Raw genomic sequence first — 16,512 nt, 5'->3', positions numbered from 1 at the left:
TCTCTTTCTATCTCAACTTTACAGAGAAGCCTATAGAGAATTTACACTGCAGTGATTTGCCCTTGCAGTCAAAAGCTTAAATAAAAAAAATACAAAAACATATCAAGGAACAGGACCTGTGGAGGAATAGAGGAGAGGTCACTGGTTTTTTCCTTGGGGATCTATTATGCTGAAGTAACTGCTCTCCCTGGTGCATCTCCATCAACAAGAAAGGGGATTATCTGTAGGCGCGTCCCCTGAAATTACAATTTGTCACGGGTTTTCTTTTAATAACATAGTTAGACCCAGAAGTGACACACACTAATGAAATACCAATGTCCTGGGACAATAGCACTTGGGGGAATATATCGTAAAACCTGTGTCTGGTCACTGTCATATAATTTACATGCCAATGCAGGATGGGTAGAGATGAGGATTGAATGGGGGATATTTCTGTGGCAGTCGCATACTTAGACAATCAACCACTGGACGACAAATCACAGAGAGTGACAATAAGGCATCTGCAAAATGTCCTGTCAGTAAAGCTTTAAAGATTTTTAAAGAAAATTCACATTTCTTAATTTTTATGGCTACTGGTGAGAGGAAAAAGCTTCCATTTTGACTCTGACAGCTGACTGGTTGTGAAAACTCAATTACAGAGTGTGATTGTTTTCCAATAATGGCCTCTGTCAGAGGGATCAGTGCAGATCAGGCTGCATTCAGAAGATGCTTCTTCTAGTTCTCAGAGTGGGACCAAAGGCACCTGGAGGTCCTTTAAATGTTTCCGGGGGGGTCCACAGCAAAATGAGGAAAAGTGTAATTTCACTTATTCACTAGCAAATATCTAATTTACAGAATTTGAATGGGTACTGCAGGCATATATTTTTCTCTACAGGTATAAAAATCAAGACAAAACATCATAAAACATAGGGGTCAACATAAAAAAAAGAGATTTGTCTGGTGGAGGTTTGGAGATTGTGTATTTGGTTGATATTAAAACATTTGTTGTGCTGAACCAATTAGTCCATTAAATCAATTTGTAAATTAACTAGTTCATTAAGAGGCAACTATTTTGATAATCAAATAATCATTCAAGTCATTTTTCAAGAAAGAATGCCACATATTTGTTAGTTCAAACTTCTCAAATGTGACAATTTGCTGCTTTTCTTTGTCATATGTGTCAGTAAACTGAATATCTTTGGGTTTTGGAGTAAAAGTTAAACAAAACAAGTAATTCTAAGATGCCAACTTAGGCTCTGAAAGAATTGTTACGAGCATTTTTCACTATTTTCTGACTTTTTAAAGGCAAAATGATTAATCGATTAATTGAGAAAATAACTGGCAGATTAACCAATAATGACTGATAAACATCATTAGTTACAGCCCTAAACATCTGAACAAAGGCAAGTAGTTTGAGGACAAGATAACATATACTTTACAGTTTAATTATTTGTTAAATCTGCCATATATTACAGTAGAAAAGGTTCTCTACAGCAGCAGGTGTCCACATCATCCAGCAGCAAAAGGGAGCTGGATTTGAGTTCTTTAGTTGACCAACAACATAAAATAATGACCAAACTAGTTCAAACTAGTTTCTGCAGTGAGCCTATTTGGTAAATTTTACTGACATTTGTCATATTACGTATAACAAGAACAGGAAGTATATGATCAATTTCTATTTTTAATACAAAAATTACATTAACCTGTGGTTGTGCCTTTGTTTGCTAAGACATCATATATATATAGGCTGGACTAAGACCGTACAGGTAAATCACAAGGATTTACAGAAATTATTCAAATTTTTGCAAAGTTGGACACGTTCCTGTAAAACAAACAGTTTATAGAGTCCCTCCAAAGTTTTGCATGTTTTACCAATGCCAAATGATGTCACACTGACAGAACGAGACAGTAAGCTCAGATGGTCTTCAGCCGCTGAGGCAGACACAGATTATAATATGCAGTTTGATCCCAAAACTCTGGTCCCTTCCAGCCACACCAGCCCTGAGAAAGACGACAGACACACAAAGGTCAACACCTTCAACATTTTATACATTATACATATATATATATATAAATAAATAAACTTACACTATACATTAAGACATAATATACAGCTCACCTTGTCAGTGATGACCTGCAAGTCCTCTGCTCCTGTGTAATGTGGATCTAGGATGAGGTAGCGGATCTGCCCTGTGGTCTCACTCCATGCCACACCCAGGATAGTGTGAGCCAAAACTCCCCCTCCTGCAACAAAGAACAGAAGAAAATTAAAAAGTCCTTTATCTACATGTTATTGAATTATTTTACCATGATTTTTACCAAGCTTGTGTTTGTATGAAGGAATTAAGATTTGTTTGTCTTTGCCAGTCATAACTAATATGGGCCAATTAAAATGTTGAACTCCTCCTTTACTAAATCTGCACTACACAGAATATATGAACATATACAGTATAAATATAGATATACTGTATATTCACATATAAAGCAGAATCAAAGCACTAAACCTATTAAAAAATAATTGAACTGATTATTGACGTATTTAAGTTATTTCTCTTGTGTGTTCAAAAGCTGCTGATGAAAACAAACCTTTCACAGCATCAGAAAACATTTATAATTTAGATTAAGATGATGTCTAACATAAAATAAAACTTTCAATCAATTTGGTAGTAATGTTTTTAATATTAGTGACGTGTTGTGATGTGATTATTGTTTTAAGTAAAGAGTAAAAAATTACAGGCACAAATGGTGTTCTGGTCAAATATATATAAAAATGTACAAAATTACAGTTTGTCTCGGGTGTTAAGATAAAAGTTAATTAAACCTTTAACCCCAGAATGGTTGTAAAAGTGATTTGACATTCAGCTCACCAATCATGATAGGAGTCCCTTCAGTAAGGAAGTGGTTGGCCAGTTCTCTGCCTTTAGACCCCAACTCAGACCCTTGACTGAAGAGTACAAACATCTGTCATTAGATAAATCTATACAACAATAATGTACATCATGTGCACAAACTGGTAGGCATGTGATCACACAACACACCTCACAAACATGATCTTGGAAGTGACTCCGAGCAGCTGGTTCAGAACAGCCTGAACCTCAATAGATCCAATCCACTGATGTGATCCCACAAAGGATGATTGTTTGTCTCCGACGTCCACTAAAGCCTGGAAAAGGAATGAGCCAAATAAAAAACAGCTGTCTTGACAACAAAAGCACAAATAATTATTAACTACAGGGCCACTACCTGCTGGATCTGCTTGTGAGTGGGCACAGGCTGCTCTACGTAGCCTTGCTGCTGGAACCAGGAGCAGATGGTCTGGAGGGAGCGGTAAGCGCAGCCCCAGCCGTTGTCATCCATACGGTCCTGCATGTAGTGGTGATAGCTGTAGATTCCTTGGACCAAGTACACCTTAAAAAAACAAAAAAAGATAAATCAAGTCTGAAATTCCTTGCTCAGGACAGACTGTGCCGTCTTTAATATGTTAAATCATATGAATATTTGAATGGTTTTACCTTTCCGTTGTCCAGGGTGGGATGTGTGAGGACTTGATGAGGGTTTCGTAGATAACCGTCTTTGTAAGGTTCATTGGGAAAGTGGTAAGCATTGGCTCTTCTAAAATAGGGCTTGTCTTCTGGTAGCTCAAAATGTTGATGTAGTTCCTACACAGAAAGATTTGTGCAAAATAAAATGAAATAAAAAAGAGTGAATACATACATCAAGTGTCAAGCCAAGATGATGCGTTTAACTAATGGAGAGGTTCACCAACTTTTAAAACTGTCTTAAAATAATAGTCAAGTGTCCAAATGAACACTGAACACTTTTTGTAACCATCTCTTCACTGCAGCTCAACAAGGAAACACTGTTCGGGGAATCACAAAGAGAGAATTTTATACAATAACTAACTTTGGATCTGCTTCATCTGACTAACTTAGACTACTGAAACCTAATATAACTTAACATAACAAGGACTGTGGATTTTGTCCCCCATTACTTAAATTGAAAACACATAAAGAAGGCATCTCTTAATGGCCACTATGAACAGCAGGAATGAATACAGCGAGAAAAGCCTCTTTCAATGTTCATCTGGGCACCTGACTGATGTTTTAAGACAGAACTGAAAAACTGTGAACCCGTCCTTTAAGCAAGTACAACAAGCTAGATCCACTGCCTGCTGGATAAAACTGCAATAGGACTACAACTTACCATTATTTTCATTAATGAGTCATCTGCAGATTATTGTCTCGATTAATCTTTTAGTCAATAATGGTGAAGCCTTCAAATGTCTTGTTTTGTACAATCAACAGTACAAAATCCTAAGAAATTCAGTTTACTATCATGTATGACACAAAAAAAATCTTCAAATCCTCACATTTGAGAAGCTGCAACCAGCAAATGTTTGGCATTTCTGCTTAACAAAATGACAAAAATTTAAAAAAAAAAACAAAATTTTTTATTTCTTTATGTTGTTTGAGTGAAAAAGATGCTAAAACAGAAACAACTTTAATGTCGGGGGAACTACAGTACGTGTTACCTGCTCATGTGGGATTTTAAAGAATCTCAGTCAGTGGTTCTTACCTCACGCTGTGTCTCCAGTTGGCTGTCAGGCACTCCTGCTGGATAAACCACAGTCACCAGTCCTTTTGGCTCTGGAAGGAGGAAGTGGAGTGGTTCAGGGACCAGCACTGTGGTTCCTTTCATGTGTTGCAGGGTCACTTTCTCCATCTCACACAGCTGATTAGTTAGCGCCTCCACTAGGCGCTCACAGGCTCTGCAACACCACAACACACATGTTCATGGATTTGTATTCATGGTGGTAGCTAGCAGTGATTTTATAACAAGCCTACTGACACTGATACACTAAGCATTCAGATTTTTTAAAATATCTTTTAAGGGTGAGACGTACTCTTTCGAGGTGTCATTGCAGCTGGTGCGGACGACACAGTCCATGGGAAGAGTTGTAGACAGAAAGTGGGAATTCTGGACTGATCTGCTGAGGATCGGTGCTGAAACGGGGCCTTTATTTGTCACCTCCATCATCAGGCGAAGGTTTACGACACTCTGAATGTGCATTTACATAAACACAGAAACACACACCATAGCTACAGTAGGTTATAGGTGAATATGCTCAAGTTATAGCAGTGTATGTAATTCTTCTAACATGCTGTAGCAGATATATCTACTGTGGTGTACATGGTGAAAGAACTGTGTTGTGTTTTGGGAGTTAGTATTTCTCCACTGAGACAGAATATCATAAATATTACAGTTTCCATCCATCTCCATATACAAAACATGTTCATACCACTGCTGAGCTCTTTTTGCTTTTCTTTTTTGCAGATCTCTTGCCAGCGCTCTCTTGTTCATCTGTCCTGAAATAAACAAAAACATTAATTTGAAAATAAATGGGAAAAAGGCAGCAGATTCCATATGAAAAGAGAAAAATTTAAAAGGAGAACTTACTGTATCCACTGATGTATATCTTCACACGCTGCATTAACACTTTTGTTTGGCCAAATAATAACGGGACTGTCACAGACGGTGAGAACACAGGACTCAGATTTCACCTTGGAACGGAGAGTCTCAAATGTTCTTGAGATGACTTTTTGCATGAGCGGCGCTGAAAGAAGACAATTATTATTATCATTAAACCTTTATTTAACCAGGTGCATCCCATTGAGATTACAAGATCTCTTTTTTGAGGAAGCTCTGGCCAAGATAGCAGCAATACAGTGTTTCAAACAACATCCAAGCAAACATTAAAAACACATAAAACAAAACATACAGTAGCAACTCACAGAATCATATATTACTACAATATTACTGATTTACTATTACTACACTGTTATGATATACTTTACATCCTGCTGCTATGGGCTTATTCTTGCTGTCTTTTGTTGACAATGATTTTTAAAATGTCTGTTAGTCAACTGTGCAGATCCTTATACACCTTAGCAACATTCATTGCACTACACTGTCTAAAAAGCCCAGCTAGAGTCTTACACTCACTGTTTTATTGTCTTCTGTACCAGTTGCTTTTTATGCACACTGTAGCACTGAAGGATCAGGAACCCCACATATCTGAGGGATTGTGAGCTCATTAACAGGACAGAAGCCAAAAAACTTACCATACATATTTTTGATTATGTTTATTTTTTCAGACCTTCCGCTAATCTCTAGGAGGAATGATTACAGTGAAGAAAACCTCTTTCAGTGTTGATATGGACACCTCACTCTTGTTTTAAGACAGAATTTAAAAATTGTGAACCTGTCCTTTAAGATGAATATGGTTACATGGGTCAGTGGCCCTGCTCTGTGGCTTGAGGCAGAGCAGCTAAAATTACTATTTTCAAAGACTTTTAGACACAGTGACCATCAGGTAGTATAACATTGGGTTTATGAGTATTATTTGCTCACATTTCATCTTATTCTCCTCCCATGTGGTGATTGATTTGCTGCAGCATCCAAGAAGGAGACAATAGCAGGGAGAGTGAAATGATGCCAATTAACTAAGAATATTTCCTCAAGTACTGTACTTAAGTGCAATTTTACAACTTTTGCTTTACTTGAGTATTTCCATTTAATGCTACTTTATACTTCCACTCCACTACATTTCATTTCATTTATTTGACAGCTTTAGTTACTTTTCAGATGATGATTTGACACAATGGATAATATAACAAGTTTTCAAAATACAACACATTGTAACAGATGAAACCAGTGGTTTCGAGCCTGTTTGGCTTTTGACGTCTTACAAAAAGCAGTGTGTAGTCGGGGTCACATTTCAGATGTCTATGAGTTGTTAACAGCTCCACCAAATAGTGAGTTTTCCCTCTAAACTTCTCACATGGTTTGATTTGTTGAAGCCAAATGCTGCTGACACACTGATTAATAATCTAATTGTGTCATATATAATAATATATCAGTCAGAAGGATGAAAAGAGTATTTTTACTTTAATAACTTAAGTACATTTTGCTGCTAATGCTTATGTACTTTTACTTAAGTAGGATTTTTCATGCAGGACTAGCAGGAATACTTCTTCCACCACTGTTAAACTGTTGCTTGGAGCCTCTTGAACCATATCTGGTGCAACTCTGGAAAACACTATGATTAAATGTTTTGTGGTTAAAAAGTCCATGAACATTAGTTACCATCTGTGCTGTCCAGCTGACATTTGAACTCCAGCGGCCCCCTCACACGAAGGATGGTCGCAATGTCGGAGGGATGCGAGTCAACAACCTGAGATAACACAAAACAAGTCAGCAGCTGCCTGGAAAACCAATTAAAAGAGTTTATAACCTCAATTAATTCTGTTGTCTTGTCAAATGCCAACAACAAACTGAAGCTCTGTGTCATCCAGCTGGAGGTTTTCTACGGTCAAGCAGCAGGTTGACTATAAAGTCGAGCTACAAAAAGCGACATAAACGTTTCATTTCACTAAATAATCAATTAACTTACCATTGTGGAGTTTAGTTCAGTGATATAAGATCACAAAGCTAAGCTATCAGCTATGCTCTATGAACCGGAGGCTGTCATGTCTGTTGTAGGAAATGTTCAACGTGTCTCTCACTGCTTCATTCTATTGGTCCACGCTGACCACGCCCACTGCTGTTGCATTCAGGGTAGCTCGTAATTTAGGGAATTTAGTTAAATAATGTAACAGCCTTATTTATTCACTCTTTTAGATCATTTTCTAAAGAGGACGCTGTATTTCTTTTTAATATTTTTTTTTACACATTCAATCATCATACAGTTTCTTTTTTTTATTTTTTATTTTTTATTTTTTTTACTTTGTTTGTTTAAAATATGTTACTTTGTCTGTTTTTTTGTTAACCGAGCAGAATAATAAGAAACACAAAAAACAAAAAGAAAACAGTCTGGTAATAATCTCACATGACCAGACATCATTTATATCCTTGATAAATATAAATCAAGTAACATAATAACCAATATCCACAATCACAGCAACTCACATGAACACAGATTAGCCCACTTAATAGGAGGGACAACAAGACAATATAAAACCAGTTAACAAAAAACTAAACAAAAACGACAAACAACAAACAAACAAACAACCAAAAAAAGTAGGGGGTAGCTAAGCCCTGTACGGCCAGCAGTAAGACCGGAAGTTCCCAGACATAATGACCATCTATAATACGAGATAACCCACACTGTGTAATGATTAATCCATATTGTCCTCCACTATAAAGCGATCAGAATTGCATTTTGGCACTTATAGATTCCCTCCAGACATGTAACAAGTAATTACATATAAAAATACTCTGCTTGGAACAATAATGTGTGTCTATTAAGGTTTTTTCCACAAAAAAAGTATGATTTAAAATCCCTAAAATTGCATCTACTCCTTCCCCCTCATTAAAATTACAGAAACTATGCATATGTTAATTTATTTCATTTCTGAAGTTTAATTGCTGGATACAAGAAGAAGTCTCCTATTTCACTGTAAAGTCAAAACAGTGTTTGTGCACTGGAGGCTTTAGGTTTCTACATCACACTGTAAGTCGAATACTGGACCAGGATTGGCTCCAAACTAGTTGTGATGTCATAAATCATGCTTATAGGCCCACCCCTAAAAATCAGATTTTTAATGAGCACAGAGAAACTTTCCACTTTCAGCAGATTAATGTGAAAACAGCGTTGTAGTGTCAAACTCTGCACATTCATCATTCTGCACAATGAAGCTCAAACATCCAACTGAAAGATCAAGAAGAAAAACATATTTTTGAATGGAGGGAGACTTTAAGTTTTCAAATTCACTGCTCTGTTAGTCGAACTGAACCTCCTGGATTGAATTTTCCTGGTAGGTTCTGAACATGCAGGGCTGTTTTTGGTATGAGCACCAGCTAGTGGAGTTACGCTGGTTTTCTTTCTTGCATCTGAAACATGTCCCTCAATAGTTTCAGGTTTGTTAAACGGAGAATTTTATGTGACGTTCATCAGTTTATATCTTTCAAATGGTCGCTCTATGGGTTAACAACACAGTTAGGAATCATGCAGTGTTGGTGATTGTATCTAGAGTTACAGATGATTTAATTAAGGGATAATACAGACTTCTACTAATATGATTTTTTTTCTTAGTTTTTAATACACAGTTAACCAGTAACACTGAAATCTAGAAATGACCATTTTTACTGATGCACTTTTACAACAACAGTCCCAAATATTACAGAGGAAAAATAGATGCATAATTCACTGATATTTCATACTTATTTTATTATATCTCCAATCTGTAACATGACTTTGAGAAGACACGGAGAGAGAAATAATCAGTGCAAAAATTTGAAGAAATGTTTGTGTATTCATCCTAAATTTTTGGAAAAAATAATTTGAAAAAAAAAAATCCTCAAACATCGCAGAAAAATGTGACTGCAGATATCGTTCAACAACTATCTGGAGACCAAGTTACCCTACCAATTATGTACTTTCTGATGAACTGATGAAGAAATGCAGTTCATGTATAGCAGTATGCCCAACTAATGAACTATATATACATATATGTGTGCGTGTGTGTAACTTTTCTTTTCTGTTTTTTGTTTTTCCTGTTTTATTTTACTTTATTTTATGTGTAAAAATATGAAAATCAATATATATATATATTCAAGCAAAAAACAGACAAACACCCTTGCAGACAGTCTCAGAGTAGGTGATACAACAGCCACTATAGCTCCAAACATCCTCAGGTTGTGCACTGTAAACTCTTCTGTTGTGATGCTATTTGTATCAAGTGTGTCTCTAATGCTGGTTTGGTGTCTACTAGGATGGAGTGAGGCATACTACATATCTAATTATTCCAGCATCAGTGCCCATCTCACCCGTCTTATGCAACATTTGAAAACATGCATGAACTTTCTTATATTGATATCTTTTTGTTCCACCATATACTTGTAATTTTTACCTATGTTTTTTTCAACAAGGTAAAATAATGAAAATAGACATAATTAAATACATAGCAGAGCAGTGAAAACAGTTTCTTTATGCATTGCCTGTTTGCCTCAGGTCATTACATGGCAGCAATGCGTGTTAGTCCAGGCAGAACGGCAGGATTAGAGTTACTGGATGTAATTGTTATGCATGTAGAAGTGGGAGCTTTATAACTACGATTGGTTCAAGCAAACATCACACCAAACCTCAACAACTTTAGAGAAAAAAATCCTCATGAAAAGCTGCATTTATAGTGACAAGACAAATCAGATAAGTGTGTGTATTTACCTGCTTTTTACCTAATAAAAGCAACTTTTTTCAGCATATACATTAAGGGTAAACTATATGAATATCTCTCTTAATATAATTCACATTTATAGCTCTTTGTAAGATAATAGACCTTTTACACATAAATATGTTTTGACTTATTAACTATTCTTTGTTGTTATGGAAAAGTCAAATACATCACAAAAGAAGCCGAGCTGAAAATGAGGTCAGCTTTCAATCAGTTATGTTTTGCTCTAACATTGCCTCTGGATAAAATCATGAAGGGTTTGTTAGGATTACTGGGAAAAGGAGCTGAGATGGTCCTTTTCATACAAGCATTCATAATAAATCCCTTGAGTGTAGCAGACTGTCAGGAAAAAATTAAATAAACACACTTAAAATATCCAATGTTCATGGCTGGACTGGAGTTTTAAGACTAAACAGGCAGATGAAATGGTTGCATTATACAATTCCTCAATTTTAATAAAATTTTTGCAAGAAATTAACTGTTGTTTCATAATGTAAAGCTGAAAGTATACGTTTGTGTAGCTCAAGACCTCGGCCAATGTGTTTGGTAGTATCCAAAGAACAGAACATCAACAAACATTTACTGTAAGTATCTATTAAAGGGCTTCATGTGCCTGAATGTTGCAATTTGCCCGAAAAAGAAGTTTCTTTTTGTTAGATTAAGTGCAGCTATATTTCTACATTTCAACTGTCTGAAGTCACTGCTGTTGAGCTCTGTGGACTCTATGTGCCAAGCTTGATTTGCATTGAGATTTGCTATCTCACTTCGCATCATAAACAGAGTATCGGGAGTGTGTGTGCAAGGACTGAATATATGGCACACACTATGGAAACTCACATTACAAACGTACACTCATCATATGGGCATAAGCAAAGTTTGTCTTTGGAAACATCTGGTTGTGTGTAATATCTGACAAAATGACTGATGGCAGGATGTAACAACAGCGATGAGACAGTCGTTTGAATATATACAAATAATCTCTGTGCAGGTGTGATACCGAAGTGAAACTTTTCGTGGAATAATCCACTTCAGCTTTCTGCTTCTACTGTAAATTTAGTGTGTGCTATTTTTTCTTTTCCTTTTCTTTTCGGGAATGCTCAAGATAGTTTTTTTTGTAGTCACTGACAGCATGAAAATGTATTGTGAATTAATTGCATTTTTCCGAGATGACACAGAATACTGAGCCAGACATACAGTAACAATATACTGTGAATTCTCTGTGCAGGAAAGGTGACATTCATTGTGTTCAGGTGGCTGCATTGTGTGTGTGCCTTTCTGTCAAGTCTATCTTGACAGGGGCTTAACATCACTTAAAATCACATAAAAGTAATCTTAAAAGTAAAAAAATAGCTTGTATTTCCCTTTTTCTTTCCAGTTTGGCATTTTATTTTATAAAATTATATTTTTTCTTCTATGGCATTGGTCTAATTCTAGTTTATGACCTTAACATTGATGGTGGTTGCTCCAATAAATCATTTTTATCATGTTGTGCTCAGGGCATACTTCCATAAAACAAGCTCTGTGTGTATGTGTGTGTGTGTGTGTGTGTGTATGTGTACAGGACTTTCACAGCTAAAAGAGGAATTTAGTTCATGCTAATCAAATTATGCGTCTATATCAGCCCATGTAAACAAATGTGCTGCATTTCCATCAAGTGAAATCATTGTCTCTCCAGTTTTGGTGAGGATTACATGTTCCTTCATGGGTTTAGATTATCTGACGCACTTGGCCCCTAAAACTCTTTCAAAGCCCAACAGATCACGTCAAAATGTATTTTCAGCAAAACACAATTTTTCCAGCTCCTGAAAGTTGCCATTTTGGAGAAATATAAAAACCATTCAACACCTTGTACTTCATGCATTCCTGTTGTGGGTGTTATTATATTTTTTTAATTTTATAATCTCCACAAACAGCAAAAACCTTTGAGAGATAATAACTGCAAATCAGGTTAGTCCATGGAAACATCTTGATGTAGCATACAGGACACACATCTTTTGCCTCTGGATATCTGATGACCTAAGCTTCACATCATTGGTCCTCTACTGAGCCATGATTTTCTGAATCCTGGTCCTTAGTCATCCCCCACTGCTAATGGGTTCACCCGGGGACATCATTTAAGAGATGAATAGATGAAAAAAAAAAACTCAACATCATTGCCTGATTCCAGTGGTGGAGTGTAGCAGAGAGCATTTATTCAAATACCGTTTATAATTTAAATACTTAAATAAAATTTCAAGTAACTTTTACTTTGCTTGAGAATTTCCACATTATGCTACTTTATACTTCTACCCTTCTACATCTTAGAAGGAAACATTTAACTTTTTACTTCACTGCAATTATTGGACAGCTATAGTTACTTGCTACTTTACAGATTAAGATTTTACATACAAAATATGATCAGCTTCTAAAAGATGATGCATTTTTACAGATACAATTTCCAACGAGTACAAAAATTACCTTCACCTCTGCCAGCTAGAGCATAAAAATGATCCACAAATACCAATGTATCACTAATAAATGTTCAATAATGTAATATATAATAATAAAACATTGAGAAGGGTAATTCTGCTGGATTACTTTTTTAAACTTTAAGTATATTTTGCTGATATTAACTGCAGGACTTTTACTTGTAACAGAGTATTTTTACACTGTAGTAGCTATTTTTACTTAAATAAAAAAAAAAAATGTCTTATGTTATTTCTTCCACCATCCACAGAACAGAGAAACAGTTGAACTTTTTTGCTTCTTCTCCGTCATCTGGTCCACACTGCCTCTATCCTTTTTTTGTCTCATCCACAACCTCTCCTTGTAGCTCCAGATAAAGACGCCTCCATGCTTCACCAGCTCTGGACTTTCAAGCCTCCGGTGCAGCCAACCAAAAGCAACCTGCAGTCTGCATTCAGTGATCAATTTCCGTTAAAGCCTGTGACCAGTAAGATGATGAGGCTGTTGTCTCTTCACATCTAGAATCCTTCTGAGGATTCTCAGTCATACCATCCTCCTTCAGATGAGGAGAGTCAGTGGGGAAAGTTTGAACCAAATTTTCTGCTTTCCCCAGTTAGGAGCATGTTCTATGTGGACTGAGAAAGAAATGATCCAATAGAAGTGGCCTGATGTCCAGTCCTGCCTGCAGTGCGGTCATTGCTCCTCATTTTGTTGGACGGATGCTTCGGAGCTCGACTTGGGCTCTCCTCTTCACCTGCAGGTTTTCACTGTCTCACCTTGGCACAGATCAGAGGGTCCATGTTGTAGATAATTATGACAAAGAGGTTTGTTCATGCCCGTGCAGCTGGTGTTGCCTCCTCTGGGTCCTGGTGAGAGGCAGCAACAACAGCTGTCTCCTCTACGGTAGCAGATGGGTCACTAAGACTCGAGGATAGCCTGCAAGATCTACTTCAAGATGTCACTGAGGTGCATTTGCATCTGCATTTGCCTCTTGAATGGAAAGGACTAACAGAGGAAATCTTGAGTATGTCTGTCATGCAGAAAGAAGAAGCACGTCAGTGTTGTGATGTAACATGTTGTAATGCAGTCACTTCAGTGTGCTTTAGAACAGTGGTTCTCAAAGTGGGGTCCAGGGACCCCCAGGGGTCCTTGAGAGGGTTCCAGGGGATCCCCAGCAAAAAGGAGAATAATTTATTTTCACTATAATTCCATCCATAAGTAACACAGACAGACAGAATGTATGACTATTTTGGTCATAGGTTTCATACACTTTATGTAATAAAACATCTAAAAGCAAAAATCTTATCAGATGGGGGATCCTGGGACAAAATCTTATCAAATTTGGTTCCGTGGTCTAATTTGTGTCAGGTTAGGGGTCCTTGACGTGAAATGTTTCTAAAGTCTGCTTTAGAAACATTTTTCTTTAATTTCCATATTAAATTCAGCTTGTTACCTTTCATAATCTTGTTTCAATTATGTACAATTCTCAAATAAACAAAAAAGACAAATGCAGATTCTAACTCACTGCATTTTATTTGACCCTTGTCATAATAAAAAGTTGATTTGAACTCAATAAGAGTGTGTGAGATTTTTTTAAACCACTTTAATCAGTAATTTGGCCCCTAAAAGTGTTTGACATGACCCTAACATGTCCTCATAATTATTGACCACATAGGCTGATTGTGCCATGCACTCCATAATGACCCACAAGAGTGTTTTCTAATATGCTGCTTTCCAAAACCATTACAAATCACTTAAAAAATAATCAGACACAGAGATCAAAACAGGTTAAAGTGCCTTAAGATCTTAAATGATAGCTCAGTCTCAATTAATTTTACTTCCTCTTTGCTCTACAGTGTAATTATTGTCAAGAAGGTTTTGTGAAACCACTGATTTGATACAAAGAAGTCAAGCAATCCGAGATCAATGACATAAACTGAACTCTGTAAAATGGAGAGTTCAATGAATTATCTGCACTGAGAATCTTGGCCACCCTGAAGCCTACTGGAAGGGTTCCCCTTTTAATCTCTAACCTATAAACTAGTTGTTGTTACATGGGAGCAACATCAGCATCCCGGGCCTCATTGTTGAAAGACAGCCAACATAAACAGGGTGCTTGTCCAAGGCTGTCCTACGAGGGACATGAAAACTCCCGAGTGACGATGCTGTTTTTTATTTAACCTCTGATATGGATTTATTATGTTAGACAAAGACAATGCTTTTTTCAGACCAAACAAGGCCAACAAGCAGCCTTATCTGCAGGCTCATCATGGCACATGGATTTTTATAAATTATCACTCAACATGACTAATCATCACTGAACCTTTGTCTCACCAGTCTTAAATAAAACAAATTATTCATTTCATGCTGTACTTAAATAAAAATTGTTTTAGTGTGTATTTATTGTTTTCTGCGACATATGGAGATAACTCAAAAGAGACATTGTCAATTTGGAAAATATTCTGATATTGTAGTACATTTAATTTATTTATTTATACGCAGTAGGCAAATTAATCGGCATGTCTGTGCATGTGCCAGCTGGTGTTAGCTGGCTGGCTCAGCTTTCAACTGCAGTTCTTTGGCAAGATGTTCTCATACCAATGAAGCGACCACTTAAGAAATACAAACATAGGACAGGAAGATGCCAAAGTGACCACAATAGCAACAAAATCGCAAGATACAAACCACACAGAATGTCAAGAAGCAGCAAGATAATAAGAATAACGTGTTATTTGGTTTATAGATAGATAGATATATTTTTGGGGACAAAAAAGGAAGCCCCCATAGTGGAAATCAATAAATTTAAGGTTGAAGACTTGGTTAAAGCTTGAGGTAAGGTTGGGATTAGACAAGTAGTGATTAGGAAAAGTCTTCCGGTAATGAATGTAAGTCAATGTAATGTCCAATGAAGTAATGGAAACACAGCTGTGTGTGCCTGTGTGTGTGTGTGTGTGTGTGTGTGTGTGTGTCAGGAGAGAGAGAGAGAGATGCTTTATTAATCCTGAAGGACATTAAGGCATCCATTATCGTATTCAGTACAAACAAACAAACAAAAATTATACAATACAAACCAGTGAAAACCAAACCAAAACAATAAGTAATAAAAAATGCAACAGCTAAAGGGCAATAATAACTAATAGCAGGGAGACAAAAAGACTAATACCGGTGATGATAACAAGCAGATGAGACATGAAAATTGGTAAAAACTAAGTGTGAACTGTACATGAATGTGCAGAAGACAAATTGTGCAATAGAGGTAAAGAGAGATAGAGAGTATAAGATATTATTAAATAATAAATCACCAGGTCAAAATTTTATCCAGTTTGGGTGAATATAGCACGAATACAACGCAGGGTTAACTTAAAACTGTCACAAATGTATTGTTGCTTGTACAAAATGTTGTGCTTATGACATTCAAAAGATACACAAGTTATTAACAATCAATAATAAACTGCAACATGCAAGTTTAAACAGAGGAGAGTAGATTATAACAAGCGTTAGTTTGGGTAAATAACCCAACAGTATAATAAAAATATAACCAACCCCTTGTCTTGAGTAGCTTTCTGGGTCACATTAACCCAGCATTGTGTTGGTGCTATATTGACCCAATTTGGGTACCCATCCTTTAAGATTACACATACACTAAGGTCTTTATGTGTATATAGGCCTAATAGTGATGCTATGTGGTGACCAGTTTCATATGATGGGACCCAGTCTTGAGGCTGATCTGAGTAAATAAAAAAGTCCATTGCATGCGAGGAGTCGCCTGGAAATAATTTCTCATTGCTGATAGGTTGCTCAGACACACCAGCCCCACTTTGCGCATGGATTGGTCTGCTGCTCTTTTTTCTCCAGT

General features: G+C 36.6%; 1 protein-coding gene across 1 annotated transcript; it reads right to left on the bottom strand.

Annotated features, from left to right (window-relative positions):
* Positions 1 to 1,403: 1,403 nt before the first annotated feature.
* ufsp2 (ufm1-specific peptidase 2) lies at positions 1,404 to 7,548 on the bottom strand. Its single transcript, XM_067584762.1, has 12 exons — positions 7,433 to 7,548; positions 7,126 to 7,213; positions 5,437 to 5,593; positions 5,279 to 5,345; positions 4,883 to 5,037; positions 4,555 to 4,747; positions 3,492 to 3,638; positions 3,223 to 3,387; positions 3,018 to 3,142; positions 2,847 to 2,923; positions 2,099 to 2,223; positions 1,404 to 1,980 (listed from the first exon to the last, which is right to left on the bottom strand). The coding sequence occupies exons 1-12, from the start codon at positions 7,433 to 7,435 to the stop codon at positions 1,894 to 1,896; spliced, it is 1,389 nt and encodes a 462-aa protein (XP_067440863.1). The 5' UTR covers positions 7,436 to 7,548; the 3' UTR covers positions 1,404 to 1,893.
* Positions 7,549 to 16,512: the final 8,964 nt, after the last annotated feature.

Source organism: Thunnus thynnus, chromosome 3 (assembly GCF_963924715.1).
Source record: "Thunnus thynnus chromosome 3, fThuThy2.1, whole genome shotgun sequence".
Classification (NCBI taxonomy): Eukaryota; Metazoa; Chordata; class Actinopteri; order Scombriformes; family Scombridae; genus Thunnus; species Thunnus thynnus.
The sequence above is the reverse complement of the archived record's forward strand: the minus strand, read 5'-3'. Positions and strand labels throughout refer to the sequence as shown.

Bases quoted from the DNA above. Each gene is read 5' to 3' on its own strand.
- ufsp2 (XM_067584762.1), bottom strand. The intron at 3,388-3,491 runs GTAAAACCATTC...TGTTTTTTTAAG, and splicing joins CCACCCTGGACAACGGAAAG to GTGTACTTGGTCCAAGGAAT. The intron at 2,924-3,017 runs GTGTGTTGTGTG...TGTACTCTTCAG, and splicing joins TCCAAGATCATGTTTGTGAG to TCAAGGGTCTGAGTTGGGGT.